The sequence below is a fragment of the Diabrotica virgifera genome, chromosome 5 (assembly GCF_917563875.1).
Source record: "Diabrotica virgifera virgifera chromosome 5, PGI_DIABVI_V3a".
Taxonomy (NCBI): domain Eukaryota; kingdom Metazoa; phylum Arthropoda; class Insecta; order Coleoptera; family Chrysomelidae; genus Diabrotica; species Diabrotica virgifera.
In genome coordinates, this window is record NC_065447.1 from 197,382,766 (window position 1) to 197,401,439 (window position 18,674).

The 18,674-nt window shown below is 31.3% G+C and overlaps 2 protein-coding genes across 8 annotated transcripts in view; one reads left to right on the forward strand and one right to left on the reverse strand.

Moving 5' to 3' along the window:
* Window positions 1–1,641, reverse strand: part of LOC114324890 (hypoxia up-regulated protein 1) — a 35,977-nt gene extending 34,336 nt beyond the window's left edge. The window contains exons 1-2 of the mRNA XM_028272794.2: window positions 1,499–1,641; window positions 105–1,143 (exon numbers count right to left, since the gene is read on the reverse strand). Of these exons, the coding sequence (XP_028128595.2) occupies window positions 105–1,136 (1,032 nt within the window). The 5' untranslated portion in view covers window positions 1,137–1,143; window positions 1,499–1,641. The remainder of the gene's footprint in view (window positions 1–104; window positions 1,144–1,498) is intronic.
* Window positions 1,642–13,458: 11,817 nt separating this feature from the next.
* Window positions 13,459–18,674, forward strand: part of LOC114324811 (signal-induced proliferation-associated 1-like protein 1) — a 449,432-nt gene continuing 444,216 nt past the window's right edge. For all 7 annotated transcript variants that reach the window (XM_028272736.2, XM_050651737.1, XM_050651738.1 and 4 more), the window contains exon 1: window positions 13,459–13,728. The gene's annotated coding sequence lies outside the window, so the exon portion shown is untranslated. The remainder of the gene's footprint in view (window positions 13,729–18,674) is intronic.

Genomic DNA, 18,674 nt, shown 5'->3' on the forward strand with positions numbered 1-18,674 from the left:
AAAAATGCATGGTAGTTATTTAACACGTTGTTACATAATCTCCATTTATTATTAAATTGCATGTTATATAGTTATTTACGATTAATAAGTAAATAATGACTTACCCCAAAAAGTGCTTCCATTTCGTCCCTTGTAACTGGCAATTTGAAATCTTTTTCATCTAATAACCCTTCAATCTGTGCAGCATGTTCTGCATTAGCTGATAAAACATTTTTCACTCTACCAGCTTCCTTGAACAGTTTAGCCATAGCTCTATCATTTTTAAAAACATCATTATTAGTCTTTTTCATCTCATTGAATTTCTTAGCCAAGTAGTTTCTTAATCTAACTTGCATTTCAAGTCCTCCAAGTGTTCTATCAAAACCTACTCCTAAAATTGTAGCTTGTGGATGTACTTCTACATAAGGCTTGTCTTTGGTTTTTACACTCTGGTAACTAACAAGTGTGGCAGTTGTGGAAGATGCTCCCATATCATAGAACATAATGTATTGAGCTGTATCATTAAATGTCTTAGACCTGAATATTCCATAATTAAGTGCAACTGCTGTATAGTCGTTAATCAACTGAAGTACCTTCAGTCCAGCAAGTTCGGCTGCTTGTAAGAGAGCCTTTCTTTCAATTTGATTAAAGTAACCTGGTACAGTCAAAACGCATTCCTTGATTGGTTGTTGGGCATTCGTTTCCGCAAATTCTTTAGCCTTTCCTAAAAACTGAGCAACCAGTTCTTCTGGACTGTAAGCAGTTTCTTCATCTATTTTAAATAAAACAGTCTTCCTCTCAGGATCCTCAATAATGTTATAATAAGGGAAACGTTCCTGATACAGTTTCACTAATGGATGGTCTATACTCTTACCTAATAAATCTAAAAGGTAACTGAAGGTTTGTTTGGGAAAACGGACACCCATGGTTTGGGCATCTTCTCCAAAAAGCCTTGTATTGTCCCTAAAGCTAATAACTGCTGGAGTTTTCCTTTTTGATTCTTTGTTTAAGGCAATTTCCATAGGGACTCCTGGTGAGACAATTCCTACTTTCATCCATTCTGAGCCTAAATCTACTGACATAACAGCTAAGCTGTTTACAAATGTTACTCCTGTGTAACATACTAACAGGAGTGTTACTATAACTGACAACTGCATTCTCTACCTGAAAATTTCAAAAATAAATTATGTAAAACACTGAAAATTATCTAAAAAGTATACTATGTATATAACAATTAAAGGATGCTTTTCAGTCTATACCTGAAAAATCTTGACTCAATGACTTAAATTTAAGAACAAAATTAATCTATTTATAGTTTCATTTATTTCATATAAAACTAATTGCTACCATACGGTAGCACTCCGATTAATAAAGAATATGATAGGAATATCTAGGTAATTATATCCCTTTTATTCAAAAATTAACTGTGCTTTCAAAATGTATCAGAAGAACTTTAAGGTTGCCGGATACACAGATATAAAAAAGAAAAAACCTAACAAATAAATCAAGGTAGACTTACCGCAATTCAGTCTTTCAATAAATAAATTAGATACTTCGGACTTGTTTCACAAATCTTATAATTTTTTATACAAAAATTGGATACACCACGTCATATATCCATGTGCAGTGTTGGTTTTTACTGTGATGTGCAGTGCGGATTTTGTCACTGAATACAGAAAACAGCTGTCAAATGACAATTTGTTGTTGTCACGTTGGAATGGAAAGAACACGACCACCCGACATCTTTATGTGTGGCTTATTTTCATTGGTCCTAAACACTTATAACATGTTGTGATTGGTGAAACATTTAAACATGGCAACAATGTACGCAGTATACTGTGACATCTGTTGAAAATTAATGTAAATTAAAAAGATTTTATCAAAAAAATCAAACTAATATCTCTGTGTTTTACGATATTAAAACTTTTTTAAGACTATCCAACAAAACAAGATATTCCTAGATTTTATTAGAGTTAAACTAGAGACCAAGATTAAAATTTAATGCATTTCATTTTTAATTTTACTTTAGTGTGATCAGTTTGCACAACCATATCTAGATGTCACCAGTGTTAAAGTTAGAGAAACTACAAAGTAGTTTATGGGCCGGTTGTTCGAACGCTAATCAACAATGATCATTATCAAATATTTAATTACTGTCACCAAAACTGTCAATGTCAACTTTGTTTGGGTTCCTGAAAGCATAATTAATTACAATTAGGAGATTTATTATTAATTATGGTAATAATTATTGTTATATTAATTGATTATAGACTCCACAGACTTTTTAACAACCCAAACAAAGTTGACATTGACAGTAATTAATTATTTGATAATGATCATTGTTGATTAGCGTTCGAACAACCGGCCCTAAATTTTGTATTTTTTCTAAAAAATTGATTTGAAACTGTTTACTAAATTATATAGTCGAGGAAATGAAACTGAAAAAATGGCAAAACCTCGCAATTTTTTCGTTCAGCATCGATTTGTACAAAAATTTGGGATTAGGCTCACTACACCCTCTAGTTCATTTTCTATATTGACAGTGGCGGCTCGTGGCCTTGGAGACAGGGTCGGCAAGGTTTTTTGTCTCCTCATATAGGTATACCATCAAACTAAAAGGCTTAATTCATCATAGGAGATTTTGTTGTTTTTTGCTTTTTTTTTTATTTGATGTACTTGACATTCTCTCTTGTTTCATGGTGTTTCGACAATACGTGTTGATTCTTTTGAGACAAGGTAAATCCCGTTTTTTTAGGCAGAAATTGGTGGTAATAAGAAAATTGATAAACAGTTTGTTGTAATGAATTGCAGTACTTACTACATAGAATTATACATACATATTGTGCAACTTATCCCACTTTCTGAAAATATTTGGACCAGCATAATTTTTAAGTACCTAACTTGTAATAATAAATATCTTGGAAATTCTTTGGCGAAGGTAACTTTTAAATTTTAAATCGTCAAAGAGGTCAAAAATTTTCAAATCTTCAAAATTCGAAAAACAAGTATCTATTTGCATATAATAGTAGGTATCCAAAATTTCAAGATATACTTACTCTTTCAAGTTTTTGAGTATTTAGAAACTGTCTTTCGGTCCTTTTCCTAGACGAAGAGAAGGTAAATGCGTGGCCTAAGTGTCCTCTATTTGCTTTCTCCTATTTTCGTCGTCTCTACGTGATTATATATTGTAAAATCCGGAGATATGGGATGCAGCCAGAAAGCAGTTTATTAGCGAAAAGTCTTAGATTTAAAATATTGTTTATTATATTTTTATTTCAATTATTCTAATTGTTTAAAAAGTAGTAAACTTTGTATCTGGGGCTTTTCGTTGTTTTCCTCGTAATACGAGAGATGTCGCTGATTTGCGTCTCAAAAGGTGGGTTCATTGTATTGCGATGTTTTGCCTTAAAAGAGGCAGAATGTTTATGTTCCCTTCAGAGTTGTGACTGCATAATCTTCACTGATGATGCATAAGGATGCTGAAATAGTTGCTATATGGAGATGGTAGTCCAACTCTGAATCGAATATAAACAAAACCTGCCTTGAACCCTTTTGAACCCTTTTTAATATACTTACTCGTTTTTCGAGATATGTATCATGTCGTTGTCTTTTTTGGGGTGGTTCGGAAATATCAAGCGAATCCAAAACGTCACTCGTATATATTGGAAACTACTATCATTACGAAAATCTCTGAGATTTTGCACCAGCTTTCGTATTCTATTTTTAGAATAAATAATGTCAGTTGACTGATTTTGAACAACAAGGAATATCTTGGGCAAACTCTGTCTTAAAAATATTTAAAAAAATATTGAAAGAGTCATTAGTATTTAATAAAGTTCTCAAACCGATTGCTTCACGGATCGTGGTATCGCCACTTTCAAAATCATCGCCTTCGATAATAAAATCAAAAACTTCCAAAAGCTGTTCACGAAAATCTGCTACAGATACTAAAACTATAAGAGATAATCTGCTTAGATAAAACTAACCGAGATTTAAAATTTCATCGCGTCTGACAAACTGTTCGCTTTTTTTTTAAACAAATTTGTTCTAAAGCAGTAATCCGTTTAGGTGAGTTAAACTGGCAAGAAAAGACGATATTCTTTATTTTTTTACACGTATCATGTAAAACTAAATTCATTATATGCGCATAATAGTGAGTAAATAAAGCTTGTGATGCAATAGTTTTAACTTTTGCCTGGAGACTATTCAATTCACCACTCATCACAGCAACGCCGTCATAAGATTGCCCCAGTTTGCCCTACCAATTTATTTTTGGTATCAAAAAATTTGAATCTGTTCTTTAAAACACCAAAAATATATTCTGTCTTATTGCTTTTACTCACATCTCTAAAACCTAAAAACCTCTCATAAATATTACCACGTAACGCGTATCGAACAAAATAATTGATAATTGTGAATGACATGATAATCAGAAGTTTCATCTACTTTCAGTGAAAAGCAAATGGCTTTCTAAATCTCAGATTCAACAACGTTATTCAAAATGTAACTATTTGATTATATGTATTAGTTCATTCTGTATTACGAATACACTTCGAATCAGAAAGTAAATAGGTATTTCTAAAACAATTTTATTAATTCTCTATAGTTACTTTGATTTTTAACAAATGCTTCGATCCATCATGTCCACTAAATGATAATTCCTGGCAACTTAAAAAAATTACAATATCAATTAAACGACGTAAAACGGCGTGATTATTTTTGACAATTTCTACCGATGCATGCTTCCAAATGAAACACCGACCGGCAGACCGAAATGTGCCGTACTTGCCGCTTAACCTGCCATGCCGTATCTGCTATTGCCCACGGAGAGAAGTAATGTTCGCTTGCTCATCGACTTGTTATTCCGTTGAGTTTTACGTGTAAATTGTCAAGCTACGGATATGAGTTAGGGACGGCTAGCCGAAAAGTCAGATAAATGACTCGGCTCATTCATTTTTGTTATGCGCAGGGATCACTTAACGCTCGGATTGATCAAATTCTTTTAAAAACCATGAATAAAATTTAATCTGTATTATCTGATAGATTTTTTTTTATTTCACAGATACAAATATTTAAAAAATCTATATCTATAAATGTGTGGGTCGGCAATTATAAAATACCATTTTAGACTTTAATATTGTCAACATTTGGTTCTTATTAGGTACATAATGATTGTTTAATGCTTGAAGATATACTATCATAATATTTCAACCCTTAAAACCACCCTTGTTGGAGCTATATATAAAAAATTTACTTATCCTAAAAGAATAATTTTGGCTTCGATTTACATAAAAATTTGGGATTAGGATCATCTCACCCTGTACTTCCTATTCTATATCATGCTTATTAAGGGCATTGATTATTTTTAGGATGTAACCTACCCCTTATTGTCAAAAAGTATATAAAAACATTGTAAACTTTAATATGGGTAAAATTTGGTTTTGATTGGTTAAATAATGATTGTTTTATACTTTAGGATATAATATCATAATATTTCAACGATTTCAACCCGTAAAAACCACCCTTCTAACATTGCAATTTGTATAAGATAATTTAATAGATCTATACAGAAAAAAAAAGTAGAATTAAAGAATTAAAAAACATTTATTTACAAAAAAATACGAATTTACAAATATGTACAAATAACTATAAATACAAATAGTTTTTTAGTCATCTTTCAGTATACGAACTATCCCGATCAAAGAACAATCTGACCCAAAAAAAATAAAGGAAGGATGAAAATTTGGGAATATGTAGTTGAAATTGTTTATTATTATATAAGAAAAAGTTTACAATTCTACATCCCCTCCAATTTTCAAAAATAAAAGGGAATACCCTCCTCTCGACGGTGAAAAATATACATTCAAAATAAGTCCGGAATTGGATAAAATGACTAATTCTATTCTATAATTATTTAGGAACGTGGCTAACCGAAGATGGAGATCAAACAAAAGAAATCAGATCTAGAATAGAAATGGCAAGAAACACGTTCATAAAATTGAAGATCACAATAACTACATTTTATTACTCTTTAAGATTCTTGGTATTACTAATAATTTTTAAGTTAATTCCATGAACAATTCCATTTTTTTTCAAAATTTAAAAAAAAATGTTTAATTTTAAACCCAATTTTTTTCAAAACTTTGAACCAATGAAACTTATAGATAATATAAACAATACATAAGTAAAGTAACTTGTGAAGCGGTTACGATTAATTTTATTTGGGAAGCTATATTAGGGGGTAATTTTCGCGATTTTTGTACCAAAAAATAAAAGGGACCAACAATATTTTGAGCGTAACTCACTTATTTTTAATGTTAAGAAATTTTTTTAAAAAACAAAAATAAACCTTTTTTAAACACTTTAAAAAAGTTATAATGAATTTTCCCCGAAAAGTGCTCTGTTTCTTGGTTATTTCACATTGAAATATTCGATTTGGAATTTGACGAAGAAGAACCTACTTTTCATTAGCTACAACTCTGCTTATACTGGGTCTGCAGACCTCACGCGTACACCATTTTTTTCAATTTTTTATAAGCTATATTTTTACTAAGAATATTTTTTCGCTAGAGTACTTACTTTTTGATTTATCTGCGGAAACCGTCCATGAACATGTTTTTTTTGTTAAAAATGAACATATTCACTCGCAAATAACTCGAAAAGTATTGACTTAGTGAAAAAACTCTATAGAACAAAAGTTGCTTAGAATTTGTCATTTTATCCAATTCCGGGCCTATTTTGAACGTATATTTTTTTACTCACGAGAAAATATTTTTCACCCCGTATTTCTCAATTTTTGTAAAATGGAGGGGATGTAGAATTGTAAACTTTTTCTTAATAATAAATAGACAATTTCAACTACCTATTTCCAAATTTATATCCTTCCTTTATTTTTTTGGAGGTTTTCGTAAAATTTTGTGTTCCCTGATCGGGATAAACCGGTTCTGTGGTATTATACATTATGTACATTGAAAATGATCCATAAGCGGACTATTCGAATTTTTCGAAAAAAAAATTCGTTTTATAAACATAGCTCCTTCATTTCTAGCGATAAAAAGTTTTTTTCAAAAATGATTTTGTAGGATTTTTGAAGAGTTATAAGACTGTGTAAACTAAATTCCGTTAGATCCCTTAATTTTTAATTGGGGTGGGTTTAAAAGGCTCGAATAAGGGGGTGTTTGCTCGTAAATAGAGGTTCTAAACAACTATATCTCGCTAACTGTTCACTCTACTGAAAATCTATGCACAAGGGAATTTTACTTATTAAAAAAGCTACAATTTAATGGTCCATGATTTTTTCGTATCTCAAGTATTTTTGGAGATATTTTGAAGTAAAAGGTGAAAATAGGAAATTGCAAAAAATCAATTTTTTTTAAACTCCAATTTTAATTTTTAGGCCTTTTAAATAGGTCAAACTTCTTAGGTGTATTGATAATACAAATATAAAAGGAATTACAGAAAGGTGAAGACCAATTTTTAATTAGGAGGGTAGTTAGGGGGTTGTTTTTACTAATTTTTTCATAGAGAAAAGAAGGTACCGACTTTTTTTGATTGTAAGTCGCTTAATTTTCATGCTAGAAGATTTATATTATTATTTTTTGAAAGGTCTAACTGTATACTTGAAAAAAGATTATTTAAGTTTTCCTCGAAAAGTTTTTTCGTTATTTGGCTTTGAATATTTCAAATTATGCATTTGACGAAAAAAGCTAACTTTTAACATGCCGTATCTCGGTTTGTATTAGTCTTAAAGATATTACAGAAAAAGAATTTGGTTTGTGTTACTAAAATATACAATTTTGATATCTACAGTTTTTTTGATTAAATGCATATTTTTCGAGGTATTCTCAAAAAACTAAAATGTCGATTTTTTCGTCAAAAAACTGTTACTTTCAAGCGCGAATCACTCGAAAAATATTAGTTTTACGAAGAAAATGTAAAAAACATTTTTTTCTTTGAATTACTTTTTACATCGATTTACATGATTAAAATGTAATAAAAAATTCCCACCATCGAGATGCGGTGGCAACCACCCCCAAGGTTCTAGCGTACAGCGGCATGATATAGAAAATGATCCTTGGACTATTCCCTCCCTTCTGTGAAAATTTCAAGTAAATCCATACTGGACGAAAAAATTGCGAGCCAAAATGCTTCATTTCCTCGACTAACAAAATCTCAGCGTTTTACGAAATATAATGCCAAAATTAGGGTCACCCCATACTTTAAGTTATCTTAGAAATTTTTAGAACCAATTAAAACGAAAAATTTTCAAAAGAAATTTAAAGGTAGGTATTCACTAGCCATAGTAGTCCCTCCTCTTCTTCTTATTAAAGTGTCCTCTCCTCAATGGAGCTTGGCTACTACAATCGCAAATTCTTATCTGTCTTCAGATCTTCTTATTAGCTGTTCAAAATTTAGCCCTGTCCATCCATCGGATGTTTCTTAGCCACGATAGTCTCTTTTCCTTCGTAGTCCTCTTTTTCCTCGATCTTTCCTTTCACTATTAGTTGAGCATGTATTCGTACTTATTGTTTCTCAGTATGTGGCCTAGGTATGATGTTTTTAACTTTCACAGTGTTGAAAAGTTCTCGTACTTTGCCTATTCTATGTAGCACTTCTTCGCTTGAGGTAGGTATTTTTTTTAATACTCGATGTCCATGAAATTTTGAGGATTCTCCGGTAGATCCACATTTCAAAGGCCCCTAACTTATTTACGGTTGCTGTTTTCAGCCTTTAAGGGTCCACGTTTCAACTGCATAGAGGAGAAGAGTCGACCTCTTCCCTCCTCTGGCAGTGACAATATACCTTGCAAAGGATGAGACAAGGTTTGAATCGGAAGAACATTTAGCGGAAGATTGTCTCACTCCTGATAAAATCTATCACGAAGCTGTCTAGATTATCTGAGTGTCTAGATTATCTAGATTATGTCTACAGAGTGATTCATTATTCATTAAGAATGTCCAATCTCTGAGTTATAGATTCTAGACCTCAAAATCTTAAGATTTAACCCAAATCGCTTAAATAAAATGTGCTTCCTTATTGAGTTCCAGGGTATTTTATTTAAAAATTTAATAATTAGTTTTACCCAGTACTTTAAAACTATTTGACATATCCTTGTCATACTTTGCAGAAAGTGTAGGTACCGTACACTCTTCTAAATTATAATAAACAAACGTTTCTGGCTAATACCAGAGGCGTACGACAGGGAACCGTGAATGGTTTACCCTTCCCAAATTCTACGCCACTGGCGGAATTGCTATTTTACAACAATTTTTCGATTCTCCAATGCTTTCTAGGTAAATAATATACTCTTTATTCGTAACGATAAAGTCATTAGTTTTCGAGATATTTGAAGTCGAAATGTATTGCGTCTTTCATTTTTAACTTCAAATATCTCGAACACTAATAATTTTATCGTTACGGTTGAAGAGTATATTATTTACGTAGAAAGTATTGGAGAATCTAAAAATTATACTAAAATAGCAATTCTATCAGTGGCGTAGAATTTGGGAAGTGTCAACCATTCACTTTCCCCTGTACGCCTCTGCATCGTAGTAGCCACAAAACGTTTATTTAACATAAATTAGTAGGGTGTACAGTACCTACACTTTTTGGCAAGTATGATAAGGATAATTTAAATTACTGGGTACAAAAAAAAAATTTAAATTTCTAAATCACACATCCCTATTTCATAAATATTAACTATTTGTATCCAGTACTTTAAAAGTATTTGACATATCCTTATCATATTTGGCTGAAAGTGCAGGTACTGTGCAACTGTGCACCCTACTAAAATATGTCAAATAAACCTTTCGGGCTATTACCAGAGACGTACGGCAGGGTAAAGTGAATGGGGGACCCTTCCCACATTCTACGTCACTGACGGAAATACTATTTTAGTACAATTTTCGATTCTCCAATACTTTCTCTGCAAATAGTATACTCTTCATTCGTGCCTATGAAATCATTCGTTTTTGAGATATTTCAAGTTAAAAATGAAGGGACACATACACAATACACATTAATCAAAATAGCTGTGCCGTTTCATTTTCAACATTCAACTTCAAATATCTTGAAAACTAATGACTTTATGAATGAATAGTGTGTCACTTACATAGAAAGAATTAGAAAATCGAAATATTGCGTAGAATTTAGGAGGGGATAACCATTCACTGCCCCCTGTCTTACGCCTCTAGTAGTAGCCAGAAACGTTTATTTATCATAATTTAGTAGTATGTACAGTACCTACATCTACTATCTACATTATTTTCTGCCAAGTATCACAATGGATATGTGATTGTAATAATTTATATAGTATTCAGTGATTGTAATAATTTATATAGGTACTGTACAACAAAAACTAATACTCAATCGAGAAAAGAGCAAAAGTGTTAAAGTGATTTTTTAATAATATATTGTTACTATGGAACGCTTACAATTTTGAACATCTTTAACAACAAAATACTTGGATGACAGAATAATATATCCTAATGCAGATGTTCTCAATCTGTGGTACATATGTACCACTGGTGGTACATATCATTATTGGCGGTGGTACACAAAACACAGAAAAAGTTAAAATAGTAGTACCTACTTAGTAAGTATTGATAATACAATTTAAAAATATAGGTGGTACCAAAAATAATAAAAATAACTGTAGGTGGTACATCACTCAAAAAGGTTGAGAACCGCGGAACTAAACAATACATGTAGTTTCAAAATAAAAAAAATTAGGTCTCTAAGTGCTTTGGTTACAGAGCTATGTGACATAATGATAACATTGTCGTTAAATGGAACTTTGGGTGCCCTTAAGTTCACGTCTTAAATCCATTACTTATCAAAAATACACTATCAATAATATTTAATCAACAACTCAAAATATTCCAGGTGCCATGTCAAATATTTAAAATTGTCACTGTCTTGTCATCATATTCTATTTAACTCAGTGCGTTGTATGACAAAGATAGCGAATTTTCGATTTGGACATGGACACATGGACATTTCTACACGGACATGGTGTCCATTTTTTTCGAATCTTGAAAAAACTAATAAATATTTTTAAAAATTTTAAACGCAGAATGAAAGACTATAGTATATTGTACAACAAGTGAGAAAAAATACATATTTCTCACGAGCGCAGAGGTTTGTTGGCACGAGTCGAGGCACGAGGCGAGTGCCGCAAATCAAGCGAGGGAGAAATAAGTAATTTTCTCATGTGTTGTACGCTGTACTTTTTCTATGGATGCGGTTTTGTTCAAACTTCAATATTAAATCATTTAGGTGCTTTTAGGTATATTTTATGCGTAAATTGAAATAAAATACATATACATGTAGGTATTTAATATTCTTAAAATTATATACCCTATTTATTTAAAATTCTAATAATTATAGTCGGTCCGCTAAACTCAGACACAAGTGGCTAATGATTTTAGTGGGTAATTTTTTTGTTTTTTGCCAATTTTTGCCAAAAGTTGCACATTGTATAGCATCCATAGAAAAAATTATTATCGAGGGCCGAAAGTCCCTTAGAATAAATAAAAAGTGTCTTTTGAATGAGATATTTGAAATTAAAAATCACACTATATTTTTCTTAGTTTTTCATCCTTGTTATTTATTAAAATAAACATTATAGAAGTTTTCAGGGACTTTCGGCCCTCGGCAAGAAAGTAATCTTTCATTATGCGGTTAAATTTTTCAAAAATAGATACAGTCGGAAAAATGAAAGAATAGGGCTTTTCATTCACAGTCATTTGTTTCGAGCTTCTGTCATGTGTCACATAATATTAATAAATCCACGTCATACGTTATTATACAAATCAAAGACGTATGACGTAGATATATTAATATTATGTGACACATGACAGAAGCTCGAAACAAATGACAATCGATGAAAAGTCCTATACGCTCTGAGCTTCGCTGGTGGCGCTCCTAGCGGATTACTGGAATTATCTTTCACCGGTATTAAATTTATTATTTAATTGTTATCGCTTAACATTTACAACGCAAAAAATTAATTAAATTGTAATCGATTTTTTTAAGATTTTGCTAATCATTTTGACGTTCTATTGATAAAATATGAATTTCTTACTTCGGATACTTTCACAATTATCGTGTAGATGGCGCTAAGATTTTTAGATTAAATTATAATTACATATTACGGAACATTAAAAAAGCTTAAATTCAGTATTTAAAACGTAAGTATATTTAAGGTAAAAATATATAACACAGCTTTGACCAACTAATATTTTTTATAATTAATGTTTTTAATTTTAATTTTACATTAATCACTTTGACATTTATGTCAAATTTCCGGTAAACGTTTACAGACTTGCCACTACTGGCGCTCGAGAATTTGTAAATATCCCCTCTACGTACGAGCTCACAGCGGATACCCATGAACGACCACATCAATCACTTATTTTGTATTTGCTGTCTTTTTCTATAAATAACAAACGTTTGTCATGGAAAATGACAGCAAATACAAAATAAGTGATTGATGTGATCGTTCATGGGTATAGGGCTTTTCATCGATTGTCATTTGTTTCGAGCTTCTGTCATGTGTCACATAATATTAATATATCTACGTCATACGTCTTTGGTTTGTATCATTGGCAATACCAATAACGTACGACGTAGATATATTAATATTATGTGACACATGACAGAAGCTCGAAACAAATGACTGTGAATGAAAAACCCTATTCTTTCATTTTTCCGACTGTACTTATTAGTTTTCTCAGTTTCTCATAGTTTTCAAAATGAATCCCATTTAAATAGCATTGCAGCCGAAACTACACGTACCCATCCCCTTAAGTGATTTGGGTTAAATCTTAATATTTTGAGGTCTAGAATCTAGAATCTAGATCAGCGAGCGGTTCTCAACCTTTTTGAGTGTTGTACCACCTACAGTTATTTTTATTATTTTTGGTACCACCTATATTTTTAAATTGTATTATCAATTAACTAAATACTATTATTTTTATTTTTTCTGTGTTTTGTGTACGACCGCCGTCAATAATGATATGTACCACCAGTGGTACATGTATCACAGATTGAGAACCTCTGATCTAGATAATCTAGAATCTAGAGTTCAGATATTAGATATTTTTTAATGAATCACCCGAATCACCCTGTATACATGAATGGATATCTCAACTGGCTATAGGCAACCAATCATACACTCACCGAAAAGAAGTTTAAGTAATCATGGATAAATTATAATGATTAATAAAAAATATTACATATTTATGTCATTATATTATAGAATAAAAACGAATATTTGTACATTTTCTATTTCTTGAACTCGGTGATAATGTGCTCTATAAAGCTTTCTTTTGTAAAATATTTTGTTTCCATCTAGTGGTAAAAAGTTAAACCAAACCAATAGTTTCTATGAATGACAATTTGTTACAAATCAATTTGACATATGACAGCCTCATTATTCTCTGCTAAAGAAAGAAAAAATGTTTTAGTTGTTCCATAGTTGTGGCATGGAGTAGTGTGTTGAGGTTGTTGAATTTTCGGTTTTGTTATTGATATTTTGACATGTAAACGAACCAAGTATAGAAGTGTTTTTGTTTTGTTTAGTGTTAATAATTGTTTTGTTTTCAAAGTTGAATATTGTGTTTGTTAGTAAACTCTAACGAAGGTACTTAATTCGAGAATAGAAGTACCTAGCAAAAGGAAACAAAAGGCTTTAAAGTGACGTTATTTTGTGTGCCTCGACAAAAGCGATCATCTCAGAGCGAAAGCGTGAGTAATATTCATGTTTTTAAACGTAATTTTAATAAACAAAACACATTCTATGTTTATATTTTGTCGCCAGTACCTACTTATTTATCATGTACAGTTAGTTAATTCCATGTTTTGATAGGTTGACATCTCTAGATAGCGAAGTAGCATGCATAAAATGCAAGGTATTCGCTGTTGAGTGATTCATATATTTAAAAGTATTATGGGTTTACCTGTGTCCTGAAATACTTTTTTTTCATTAAGTGGGTAATTTACAGTTACATGTTGTGGATATCATATATTTTCTAGGTTAGTGCCAATGATGAAGGTACTTAACTATCTAGTTACATTATAGTTAATTATCTATGTCCTAGTTCCTACTTCACAGCTAAAATGGTTGTGACTTTTTTAAAAGCATTAATACCTTATGGACGCAAACATGAGGTGAGTCTTGTATTAATTTATTGCAAATAACTTTCATTATTTGTAGAAAAAAATTAGACACCCAGGTATTTTCATTGTTAATATCATCCAAATTTAGATTTCTAAACCTTCCACAGTGGATTAATTGAATCATTAAAAAAATCTATATTTTCAAGTAGGTAGATACCCACTGATATGTATCTAATAATGTAATAATACCTCTATTGTGTAGGAATGTGTACATATATTTATGAATAATGCTTTCTTCTCCATTCTTAAAAGAAATTGGAAACCATACAAAATTGGGATATAAATTGTACTTCCTTTTTTATAAATGTTTTTATTATTATTTACAAAGCTCAACACAACAGGCCTTGAAGACCTAGGGCTAAAAATACAGTTAACATAATACAATACCATAATACTTATACATATTACAAAACTTGTATCAAGTAGGATGGCTTCTTGTCCAATCATGCTCCTTGCCTACTAAATTGACTTACCATTCTCCTCCATTTATCCCTGTCTGTTGCTCTTTCTTCCCAACCAATAATTCCCTCATTTCTGAGATCTCCCTGTATGCTGTCAAACCATCTTTATCTAAGTCTTCCTTTCCTTGCTTGGTTTGTTATACGTTCCTCTTGCTCCCTGTTTGTTTGTTACACCCAACCTTCCACCATGTTTTTGCGTGCATATACAGGGTGTAACGAAAATACAGGTCATAAATTTAGTCGCATATTCTGGGACCAAAAATAGTTTGATTGAACCTAACTTACCTTAGTACAAATGTGCATATAAAAAAAGTTACAACCCTTTGAAGTTACAAAATGAAAATCGATTTTTTCCAATATATCGAAAAATATTAAAGATTTTTTATTGAAAATGGACATAAGGCATTCTTATGACAGTAGCATCTTAACAAAAAATTATAGTGAAATTTGGACACCCTATAAATATTTTATGGGGGTTTAGTTCCTTTAAACCCCCCCAAACTTTTGTGTATGTTCCAATTAAATTATTATTGTAGTACCATTACTTAAACACAATAATTTTAAAACTTTTTTGGCTCTTAGTACTTTTTCGAAAATTCCGTTTTTATCAAGATATTTTGAATATTTGTCAAATCCACCACATATTTGTATATGGTTAAGTACGATTATGGAGACTTGATAATAATATGAAAATTTATGTATGATTTACATTTTTAGGTATATTTTAAACCGTATTAAAAAAGAAGCCATATCTCGATAAAAGTTGCCTTCTCGAAAAAATACAAAGAGGCAAAAAAGTTTTAAAAACATTTTGTTTAACTAATGGTATCCCAGTAATAGTTTAATTGGAGCGTACACAAACATTTGGGGGGTTTAAAGGAGCAAAACCCCCATACAATTTTTATGTAAACATATTAAAAAAGAAGCCACAACTCGATAAAAAATGCCGTATCGAAAAAATACAAAGAGCCAAAAAAGTTTTAAAAATATTGAATTTAACTAATGGTACCACAATAATAATTTAATTGGAACGTACAGAAAAGTTTGGGGGGGTTTAAGGGAACAAAACCCCCATAAAATTTTTATGGGAAGCACAAATTTCACTATAATTTTTCTTTAAGATGCTCCTGCCATAAGAATGCCACATATCAGTTTTCATTAAAAAATCTCTAATAGTTTTCGATATATTCGAAAAAATCGATTTTCATTTTGTAATTTCAAAGGGCTATAACTTTTTTATGTGCATATTTGTACTAAGGTAAGTTAGGTTCATTCGAACTATTTTTGGTCCCAGAATATGTGATTTAATTTATGACCTGTATTTTTGTTACACCCTGTATAGCTCTGAGCATTTTCCTTTCCCTTCTTTCCAATTTCTCAGTATTTGCTCTAATAGTTTGTTGCCATACGTCACTGTGGGTCATTCTTTTATATCCTTAGCTTTGTTTGTCATGATACATTTTGGATTTCATCAGTTGTCTTAGATACTTAGATTTTCCATCTTTTTATTTCCCTTTACTTATCTTGCATTCAGTTCTTCAGTTCCCATTCTTCCTGATTTTTCTCATCTATAATCACCCCCAGATAATCTAAAATGGACCTCTCTAGAAATTATATTCATGTGCTTCATTAGATATTAAAGTAAACTATCCATCTTCTTTTTTCTCTGTATTTCGTAGTATCATGTACTTTGACTTTTCCTGGTTTATTTCTAGGTCAGAATATGTTGCTTCATTTTCTAATCTTTTCATAACATTTCTTAATTTTTTCTTGTTTCCGTTAGAGCAAAAATGGTAGTGACTTTTATCACAAATAACTTTTATTAGTAGAAAAAATTAAACACCAAAATATTGTTTTGAAGCTATTTCCTTGTGGAATTTTTATAATAAACTATTTTTAATGCGAAATAAGCAATTTTTTAATAATAAAATAACGCAACTCATAAATATTGGCGATATCATTTTAAAGTCTTCTACTTTAAAATGTATAATATACATCTGAATTGCCAGTATAAATGAGTCAGATTAAAAAATTATTAGAAGAATTTTTTTTACTTAGCAACAACATTTTTATTTATTTTAGTAGTATTTTGTATTTTGACAACGAAACCCGATTTGGGCTTCGAAACGTTAATAAAATTATTTTTTTGATAAAATTGTGGCTTATTTCCCATTAAAAATAGTTTATTACCAAAATATTGTCATGTCATAGTAAATATCCAAATTTAGATCTTTAAACCTTCCATAGTGGCTTAATCGAATCAGAATCATTATAAAAAATCTATATTTTCAAGTAGATAAGTGCCACAGATAAGCATCCATAAATGTAATAATATGAATACAGTAGAACCCTGATTATCTGTGCTCCTCGGGAACGGATGTGGCACAGATAATTGAAAAGCACGGATAATCCAAACATTTATTTCTTATATATAATACATTATTTTACTAGGAGACTGGAATGCAAGAATAGGAAATGATGACAATATGACATTAGGCTGCTTGGGAAGGTATGGAGAAGACGATAAATAGGAATGGTAGAAGACTGATAAGTTTCTGCCAAATAAATGACTTGTTAATAGAGAAATATAGTAAAAGAACTAGTAAAATATGCGAAGAAGAAGAGATGGAAGGAATTCAGTGAAGAATTGAACGAAGGTTTTGGAAATAACAATAAACAGTTTTGGAATAAAATAAGAGCATGAAAGGAACAAAAAGGAAACAAATAAGAGGAATTAGAAATGAGCGAAATGAATTGAAAACAAACATACAGGACATACTAACCATATGAAATAAGCACTATAAAGAAAAATTCGAGGCAAGCAACCAACAAAATGAGGAGAGAGGACAGCAGGAAAGAGAAGAGGATAGGGACAATCGAGTAGACGAAATTCATATCAAAGATATTGAAGACAGATTGGCAAGAATAAAGATTGGAAAAGCGGGAGGTGCAGATGACATAGATCTGGAGATGATGAAGTACGTGGGAAAACGAGGCAAGTTTTGGCTACTGGAAATAATGAGGGAAGCATGGAGAACAGAAAAGATACCGAAAGACTGGGAAGAAAATTTATTGATACCAATACACAAGAAAAGAGATGAAGTGGAATGTGATAACTATAGGGCTATATGCTTATCATCAGTGGCATATAAAGTCTACACCGGGATAATAGAAAGGAAGCTCAGGAAAGAACTGGAAGGAAAACTAGAAGAAGAACAAGCTGCTTTTAGGAAGGAAAGAGGAACAACAGATAATATTATACATACTGAGAAATATAATTGAAAGGAAAAACGAAATAGGAGAAGACTTATATATTAAGTTTATAGATATTAACGCTGCTTTTGATTCTATAAATAGAGAAGTAAAGAGGAAGACCTGCAAATGTTAGTAATGGAAGACCTGCAAATCCCGCAAAAGATAGTAAGCGTGGTAAAAAGTACATATAGAAACATACTTGCTAAAGTGCAAATAAACGGATACAGATCGCCAGTAATAAACATAAGGAGACGAATAAAACAAGGGGACAGTCTCAGCCCATTTTATTTATATTAGTAATGAATAGAGTAATGAAGAGCGCTAAACAGGATAGGGTACAGGAATTTAGTACCAGTGAGAATGGAGGGATTACTATATGCAGATGACCTAGTAATAATAGCAGACAATCAAGAGAAAATGCAAAAATTACCTAATCGATATCTGGGTGGAAGAAATAGAAAATTTGAAAATGGAGGTAAATGTAAAGAAAACGAAGACCATGATAGTAGCCCAAAAGAAAAGGGAAGAAATAAACCAAACGATATTTAGGCGCAAATACGAAATAATAGAAACAGTCTTGACGTTTGAATACCTGGGAGTAATAATATCAGAGGATGGAAAGCTAGATTAAGAAATCTCATACAGGGCGAAAAAAGCAAATAAGATCTACGATGCACTAAATAAAACAATATTTGGAAAGGAAGTAATAGATAAAGAAATAAAACTGAAGGTATACAATGCAATATCTGTACCCACTTTAATATAAATATGCAAGTGAGACATGGGGAAACAATGCAA